Below are 9953 nucleotides of genomic sequence, written 5' to 3'. Positions count from 1 at the left end.
TGAGATGAGAAGAATGAGAAAAAATATATCCTTGATGTAAGCAGCAAACATAGTTGGAGGGTGTGTTTTTGGCCAAGATATTTGGTTGAAAAACACCAAAAAATGTGAATTAACGAGAATTAATGGGGCCAAACGAGGTAAATATTTTACTTATATCTAGAAACTGAGGAAGTTGAAGAACCCTAACTCAATCAGTGTTTAGTCATCCTTTCTTTCTTCTTCCTCTCTTTTTCTTTCCTTCCTTTTTTCTTCCTTTCTTCTCTTTCCTTTTTTTTTTCTTCCCATTCCTCAATTCTTCTTTTTTCCCTCCGTCTTCTCTACTTCTCAAGTTAAATGGGAAAATAATTATATATTCATTAGTGAGGCCCTCCACTTTTCCATAGTTTGCAATTTAACCCGTATGTTTCATTTAAAATTTACCAATTTGTTTCTATAATTACCAATTAGTCCCAACAAATACCACTAGCTTATAATAGTCCCCATAAGAATTTCTTTTTCAAATCAAGTCACTTTGACCAAATGAATTGATGACTTTGAATGAATAATTTTGACTTTGACTATGAATAAAGTTGGTGTAACAACAAGCCCCACCCAGTCATGATTTATTCATATGTGCCAGAGGCAAATTCTATCCTCAAGAGATCCATGGGTACATATATCTTTTATTTCGATTGAATTTTTGTAGTGTCCCTCATCATGCTGTGTGTATTTTCAGTTTTTACAACAATTTTTTGATTATGCAGGAGGTCGAGGGTGGTGGGTGGCTAGTAGATGAATAAAAGATTATACAACAACTAAGTCTCACCCAAAAAACTTAGAGAAGTAATTATGTAAAGGATAATTTCATAGAAACAACGTCCATCAATACAATTAAACCTGAATCTTGGATTTATTATAAGAGATTCATTTGTTATTTTGCCTGTTTATAGCATAAACATATGACAATTTATTTGAGATTTATCTCATATCCAATTACTTTCCAGTACAAATCAGGCTTCCAATAGATCTGTAAAGTTTGCAGCCCTTCTTTACTTTGCAACAGTTTGTGCAGCCTGGATGAAGCTTCTTAGGACCAGATTTTGGGCAAGTCATGTAGCCAACTTTGAGGCAAACTTGTGGGCAAAATTTCCTTTGGGCTTCAGCATGTTGCACTCTGCTTCCCAAGAAAAACAATGCTGTCATAGAAAGAAAAACATAATATTGAAATCAAACCTATTGTTTACCTCAATCTTGTCTGGTATTGCGTATAAAGCATGATCAAAGAAAATATCGAGAAAATTCAATATGCAGTTAAGATAAAATCATGTATATGTCACGCTACAACTTGATGGCATAACTTAAGAGAAAATTCAATGCTTCTCTTTATCAAAACACGCAATATTTACCAATGGGCAGCAGATGACTGCTTAACTAATATCATAAGACCTATATTACAGTATTTTTGCAATATTGTTTCACAATGATGAAATACTTTGCCATCATAGAAGTGTCAAAATTCAGCCAATATAAGTTACAAAAAGGTGCACAGATCAGTAACAATACCGCAGATTAGGAGGAGAGTAAGGATGCTAACTTTGCTATTGGCCATGCTTCCTGAATTATGGTTAGTACAGATTATTTTTGAGTTATTTATAGAGTAAAATATTAGGTGATGACTTTTTCATATGTAAAGAGAAAATCCACGCATGGTCCGTAAGCAAAAAACCAATTCAAACTTTCAAATACATATTAATTCACCACATTAAAGATTATTAAAGTTCACGTGATATACCTAACCAAGTGTAGGAAAAGGATTTATTTTTATTTTTTTTGATAAAGTTAATTAATATAAAATACATGGATTAAAGTCACCATTTTAATTATGAATTGATTCACATTCGGTTATTAAGGAATATTTAACAAAAACTTGAGAATAAGTAGAATATACAGAGAGTTTGATGATAAGCGTAATTTACACTTATTTATGAACATCAGAATTTGAATGTCATCTTGATCGTATAGTTATTGAGAGTGCATATTTTTGCATATTTTAGGTTCAATTCATGGATGAAGAGATATGACAAGAAACAACGAAAAAAATCTATAAAAAATTTAGCAGACACTTGAGGCTGCGGACTTGCCATCTCATGCCTCACGCCTTATTAAATACATGGATTAACGAACAATCTTTTAATTGCATATTAACTCTCAAGCCAATATTAAGAAATATGTCGAGAGTTTGGACAGAAAGATTGAAAACAATAATAGTGTATTTTTTTATTTTTTATTTTTTAAGATAAAATCCATTTATGATTTCAGGTTTTCTAACCAAAACAAGGATGAGATGTTCAGCCTTGCACAAACCTGTATATTCATTGAAATCTTATTATGAATAGGAGATGTAAAGCCCTTCCTCCAAAATATTAAAACAAGGAAATCTAATTCAAAAATTTCCGATGCAAATTTTACATAAAAAATGAAATCCTTAAAGCATTTACAGTCCACTTATACTTGCCTCCAAAAGATTGCAATAGACTGAAAAAGCTAATTCAGTAATTTTTGTGAACAGTAAGGAATCTTAGAGACTCTCTAATATATGGGTTGTGCTATGGATACATTATGGGCACCATAATGGTGTCCATAATGTACACCAAGCATTATTCCTAATATATTCGTCGATTGTCATTAGGGTGACATCTAAATAGGATGGCTCTCATATATGTGACATTAAGATCTAATTAATAGATGAACTCATTCAAATTTCATCTTTAATGATTTTTTTCTATAATCAAATTTCATCACTAGAAAGTCGTATGCACCTAGATTGTCATCTTGACTATATCTTCTTGTATTGTTACGTCAACTAGACATAGTTCTTGATATTTTGTATTAGAGATGTACTTTTGTAGAAATTATCGATTTTAGTTTATGTGACAACCATTTTAGCACAAGCCATATTAGTGGTGGAGATGCTTTAGTTAAACAACTCACAATATGGCCTCAAAATATCAATTATAGAAGCAAATTTTTTAAAATCAAGAAATTCACAAAAACTGGAAACATGAACTCCTATTTTTGAGTAACGTAACAAAATGCTTGTTGGATCCTAAATCAAAGAGGACTCAGATTTGATTTTCAATTTATTCTTATATCATGAATAAATGAGAAACCCTAGCTAAAATTTAGACCATAAGGCGATAAAAAATGATAAAACTCCAGTGTTTGAAGTGTTCAAACAAATTAATTTCTCGTACTAGTAAATAGTTGGGAAACTCGCACTCTTGTTCCGTAACTCATTAGTCCAACACCAAGTTGTATTTCAATGTTTAAAAAATAAATAAATAAATAGCAAGTCAGTCTACATCTTGCTATACTTTCTCGCACAAGTACAGGAAAAAGTTAAATTACTATTGCGTGTTGATATTGCGGATTTAATTATACTAGATTGGTTTAAGGAATATAACATTTTCTTTATTTATTTATGATATAATAGTGGGAATTTGAACTTAGGACTCATTCTATGATCCTCCATATCACTTGTTCAAGATTGTACAAAAGTTGCAATACTTATCCTTTCTACAATGGAGTTTGTGGACTTTATTTTTATTATATATTTACATTGGTTAACAAATTTTAGTGTTTATTTCCTTTTCTCTCACCAACCCTTTTAGGAATAAACTTCGCAATTCTCCATGGTAAGCTGCAAATGATCACATATACATAGAAACGGCTTGACAAATTATTTTGTCATGCTACTTTAGAAATACCATGCGTTTGTGGTGTATTTACACTTTAACATCGTGTCTTGTTACTCTACATATTACTTTCTACTTTGCGTAACAAAAGAAACCATTATCATTGAAAAGGAATAGAAAAGTTAACAAATTTGTCATCATAAACAGCTGAACGCACCCTTGTTAAAAATGATCAAACTATATATTACTTATTTTTACATCATGTTTGTTTTAACTATTATATATATTATTATTAAATTTAATTTATTGGAAACCGTAATGTATTATTTAAATAAATTTTCTTAATAATATGGTCTTCTTTTGTGTGAGATATATACAATTTATTATCTTCATTCTCCTTGAGCTCCAGTATTTCAATGAACAAAAATAATTTTAGTAATTTATTTACGCATTGAAAAATATAGAAAAATCTATGTGAATAGACATATGGAAATTCTTAATTTGATTAAAGAATTTTGTTTGACGAATAAAATAAGATATCAAGTAAAACAGTTTTTGATATTAATTACTATTTTGCATCTTACAATAATTTTTTTTTTTTTTTATCCATTTTAGTTACGGCTATTAGCTTCTTATCATTTTTCAACTTAAAAACAACCTGATTTTGGGCAAGTCATATACCCAATTTTGAGGCAATTTTTTGGGCAAACTTTCTTCTGGGCTTCAGCATATTGCACATTGCTTCCCAAAAAAATCCCTGTCATAGCAGTGCAATGTCACTCATTAGAAAGAAAAACATATCTATTGTTTAGCGTGGTCTTGCTCAATATTGGGTATAAAACATGAGCAAAGAAAATTTAGGCAAAATTCAGTTGCAGCTATAAGAAAATCATGTATATGTCATGCTTCAACTTAATATCATTACTTATAGTAGTGCAATATCTCTTTAGAATCCACAAACGAATGAAGAAAAGAGTCACTCATAAGTGGAAGAACTTGATAATTAAAAAGAAAAAGAAGTTGATATATTGTTGATTATACTAATTAGTTTTATTCAATATTGCGTACAAAATATGTTTCACGCTTCTCTTTACAAGAAGATCTTAATAAATTCATGATCTTAGTATGTAAAAATTTATACAAACCTTAATATGTTATATGCTCTAGTAATTCATTTATTACCTTCTACGCTTCTCTGTACATGAAGATCAAAACACACAAGATTTATCATTGGGTGATGGATGACTGCTTAACTACTATTATAAAATCAGTATTACTAATTTACTATATTTTTGAAGAATTGTTTCACAATGGTTACATACTTGGCCATTGAAGAAGTGTCCAAATTCAGCGGATATAGGTTTCTAAAAATGTGCATAAATCATTCGTCTCTTGACCGTCATAGAAATCATATTTGATCTGCAAATTGTACAAGTTGGCATATACCACAGATTAAAAGAAGAGTGAAAAATAGTATTATTAGGTGATGACTTTTTCATATATAAAGAGAAAGTCCATGCATGGTCCGTAAGCAAAAACCAGTTGAACTGACAAAAACATATTAATCCAGAAAGTTAAAGATTATCTAAGTTCGGAAAACGATTTATTTGACTTTTTTTATCAAGTGATATTAAGTAAAATGCATGGCTGAATGATCGACCCCTTAAATTTATTTATTCATTTATTTTTATTTTATACCTAACGAAGTGTCGAAAAATGATTTATTTTTAATTTTTTTGTTCAAGTGATATCAAGTAAAATACATGGATGAACGATTGAACTTCTAAATGCATTTTTTTTTTTTTTTTTTTTTTTTTTTGGCTCTAGGTCCTTTTACTATCAGTTTTGGTCTAATAGGTTTTCTATTTTCTTGCAAATACGGTGAATTGCAAAACTCTTGGATGAAGAAGATTGTACATTTCTATATTTGTAATTTATTTTATTTCTTCATTTTCAGGTTTTAATTTTATATTTTCTTATTTTTGAAATGGTTCTTAATTTTAGAAGATAATGCGTACAATATTTTCATATTTAAATTCAAATAAAGAATGAATTAAGGGTGATCAATTATTTCTGTAAATGTATTTTTAGTCTTTAGAGGTTTATTGTTCCTCGAAAATCAGTATTTGGGAGGTCAAGATTTCCTAGAACTATCCTATCATTTAACCTATTATATTTTTTATTTTTTTTTATTCTTCATTACGAGCAATTTGTGTTTCTGTTCGTAATATTTAAGAAGGCTAAGGCGTATGATCTCGACGAAAAGTGCTATGTATTTGGAATTCTTTAGTAGTGGAGTAGCAGGGCTTGGTGGTGTGAATTGCTAGAAAGCGTGTGGATGGTAGAACAATGACGTTAACACTTTTTCCTTTTAATACTTTTATAACGTAGAAGCATAGTCATAGCTATATGGAACAAGTGCTAAAATTTTGTATTGCCGAATAAGCAATATTTAAAACTTTCAATTTAATTGTAAATAGCTTAACAACCTTTAACAACTCAATAATATTTTTTGTCATGGCTCCAGGGAAAAAATTGAATCCAAAAATTTTCAAACGATTATATACCAGATAATTATATTTGCACAATATTTTGTTTTTTTACTTGTTAAATCACACTTTGATTGCATTTAAATTCTTTGATCTTTGCTCATTGTAGAACTTATGTTCCTATCTTGTTTTCGTTGAGTTCTTTTCTTTAACCCTCTATTAATTAGTACGTCTTGTCCTTTATAATAATTTTTCTTCTATTTGTGTTCGTTGAATTGAGGGAAAAATGATTTTCCCACTTTTATATTTAGAGGCCGTTTGGTAGCCCTTTATTTTCTAAGGAAAATGGAAAACGAATTCTGAATTCCACTTTTGGCCTATTTGATTGACAAATTTTTTTAAAGAATTTGTTTTCCACCTTCGACCGCCACGTCAGCATTTTTCATCTTTTTCTTGAATTTGAATTCTCACCAATATATGGTGAGAATTCGTTTTCCGGGTTACTGTACAATTTTTTTATTTATTTTATTCTATTTTTTTGCAATGGAAACAAATTCTAAGAATTATCGTAGAAAATTATATCCCTTTGATTGACAATTTCTATGTAAAACCAAACGAATACAAAAAAATATGATTTTCTTGATTTTTTTATTTTTATTTTTATTTTTTTAGCAATGAAAACAAATTTTATCCCCAATACTAGTAAATTCTATCGCTTTAACTGAAGATTTTCATGTAAAACAAAGCTAAACGAAAACCAAAAATACTTTCATTTCAACATTTTTCACGTGAAAAATTATACCAATCAAACACAATAATTTACAATTTTCAGGAAAATAATTTCTAGGCAATTCAGTTCTCTAGAATTTGTTTTATTTCCACCTAAATTCCATTTTTGCAATCAAACAGACCCTAGTGCTTTTAAAATATATTGGACAATGCTCTGTCAAAACAAATAAGCATACTGGATCATTAACAAATAATATTTTAAAATGAGAATAAATATCATTTCCATGAGTTAAAATCTCTGATATCACTTGAAAATTTAGATTTATCTAAATTATTTGGACTCAACATAAAGAATTATACAATTAAAAGCAACGAGTTTATTTTTTATTGTTTCTAGATGATTAATCAATCACATCAGATTAATCAGTGGTTTGCGTATAAAACATGATCAAAGAAAACTTAGGCAAAATTCAAGATACAGGCATGAGAAAATCATGTGTATGTCACACTTCAACTTAATAGCATTACTTATAGTAGTGCAATATCTCTTTAGAATCCACAAACAAACGAAGAAAAAAGTAACTTATAAGTGGAAGAACTTGATAGTTAAAAAGAAAAAGAAGTTGATAGCTTGTTGATTATACTAATTAGTTTTATACAATATTGCGTACAAAATATGTTCCACGCTTCTCTTTACAAGAAGATCTTAATAAATTCACGATCTTAGTATGTAAAAATTTATGCAAAACCTTAATATGTTACACTCAAGTAACTTATTTATTACCTTCTACGCTTCTCTGTATATGAAGATCAAAACACACCAGATTTATCAATGGGTAAGAGATGACTAAGGGCAGACACAAGGGGGGGTTTTGATATATATATATATATATATATATATATATATATATTAAATAAGGCCATGATTATTATGACTTAAAATCTAAATTTTAATTTAAATCAAAATTAACAGTTAATTTTAATAACATATTTCATGAGACTCATAAATTTTCAATTTCTATCCAAATTTAGTATAAATTTGATTTTAACCTCCATAAAATAGGAACAAAATCAAAATAGATTTGAACTTTTTCACTTTCCTTTACACTATCAAAATCTTAACTCTTCTAATTTTTTAAAATTTGTTTATAATTTCTCTACAAATTATGACATTTACTTCACTTCCTAATCATATTTTGAACTTAAATTTACATTTTCTCCTATCAAATTGTGTATATAGAATGAGCCTTAAATAATTATGTCCAATTTGACTTATATTTAATAAGTTGTGTTTATTTGATTGAATATTAGTAATGAATATTGATTATATGTTTGTTTTTTCTTTTTTATTACTTGAATTAATTGTTTGTATCAAATACACTAGAAATTCTTTAAACGTAAACATGCATTTTCTTGTGATGAGCAAAATATTAATAAAAAGATTATTCAGATTCAAATTGATTAAAATGATGAACAAAATATTAATGAAGGAATGTGTTTTTAAACTTAATTCTGCGCTTCCTCGAGTCAAGTATGAATTATTTCAAAAATCAAGAACAAAATATTCAATCTATATAAGGTTTGATTGTGACCCTAATTCAAAATGTCTGCGTCCGATCCTAGACATGACTGCTTAACTACCACAGATTAAAAAGATAGTAAGGGTGTCGACTTTGGTATTAGCCATGGTTCTTGAATTATGCTTAGTGCATATTATTTTCAAGTTATTTATGGGGAAAATAGTATTATTAGGTGATGACTTTTTCATAAATAAAGTGAAAGTCCATGCATGGTCCGTAAGCAAAAATAATTGAACTTTCAATAACATGTTAATCTAGGAAATTAAAGATTATCTAACTTCATATGATATACCTAATAAAGTGTTGGGAAACGGTTTATTTAATTTTTTTTCGTCAAGTGATATCAAATAAAATGCTTGGATGAACGATTGAACTTCTAATTGCATATACTTTATTTTATTTTATTTTTTTATTTTTTGGCTCTGGGTCCTTTTATTGGTTTTGGTCAAATAGCTTTTCTATTTTCTTGCAATTATGGTTAATTGCAAAACTCTCGAAGGAAGAAGATTATAAATTTCTATATTTGTAATTATTTTATTTCTTTATTTTCAAGTTTTAATTTGATATTTTCTTATTTTTGAAATGTTCTTGATTTTAGAAGATAATTGATACAATATTTTCATATTTAAGTCGAAATAAAGAATGAAGGGGGATCAATTATTTCTGTAAATGTATTTTTAGTCTTTAGAGTTTATTGTTCCTCGAAAATCAGCATTTGGGAGGTCAACATTTCCTAGAATATCCTATCATTTTAGCTTTTGTTTTTTAGTTTTTGTTTTTGTTTTGTTTTGTTTTGTTTTTTTTTTTTAACGAGCAATTTGTGTTTCTATTCGTAATATGTAAGGCTAGAGAACATGATCTTGTTGAAAAGGGCTATGTATTTGGAATTTTTAGTAGCGGACTAGCAGGGCTTGGTGGTGTGAGTTGCTAGAAAACGTGTGGATGGTACTTCGTAGAACAATGATGTTAACAATTTTTCCTTTTAATTTTAATACTTTCATAACGTAGAAGCAAAGCATAGTCATAGCTACGTAGAACAAGTGTTAACAAATTTTTGTTGCCAAATATGCAATATTGGAAACTTTCAATTTGATTGTAAATAACTCTAACCTCTAAGAACTAAATAATATTTTTTGTCATGGCTCCATAAAAAAATTGAATCCAGAAATTTTCAAACGATTCTATACCAGATAGTTATATTTACACTATATTTTTACTTGTTACATCACACGTTGATTGCATTTAAATTCTTCAATCATTTCTCATTGTAGAACTTATGTTGCTATCTTTTTTTCATCGAGTTCTTTTCTTTAACCCTTTATTAATTTGTACTTCATGTCCTTAATTTATAATAATTTTCTTCTATTTGTGTGCGTTGAAATGAGGGAAAAATAATTTTCCCACTTTTATATTTGCTACTTCGAAAATATATTGGGCAATGCTCTGCCAAGTCGAACAAGTGTACTAGATCACTAACAAAT

The 9953-nt window shown here is 28.5% G+C and overlaps 1 protein-coding gene across 1 annotated transcript in view; it reads right to left on the bottom strand.

Moving 5' to 3' along the window:
- Positions 1–814: 814 nt before the first annotated feature.
- LOC111390050 (proteinase inhibitor PSI-1.2-like) overlaps positions 815–9953 on the bottom strand; it is a 76446-nt gene continuing 67307 nt past the window's right edge. The window contains exon 2 of the mRNA XM_023015034.1: positions 815–1175. Coding sequence (XP_022870802.1) covers positions 973–1175 — 203 coding nt within the window. The 3' untranslated portion in view covers positions 815–972. The remainder of the gene's footprint in view (positions 1176–9953) is intronic.

The sequence above is a fragment of the Olea europaea genome, unplaced genomic scaffold, assembly GCF_002742605.1.
Source record: "Olea europaea var. sylvestris unplaced genomic scaffold, O_europaea_v1 scaffold644, whole genome shotgun sequence".
Taxonomy (NCBI): domain Eukaryota; kingdom Viridiplantae; phylum Streptophyta; class Magnoliopsida; order Lamiales; family Oleaceae; genus Olea; species Olea europaea.
Note: the sequence above shows the minus strand (reverse complement) of the source record. Positions and strands in the feature narration are given on the sequence as shown.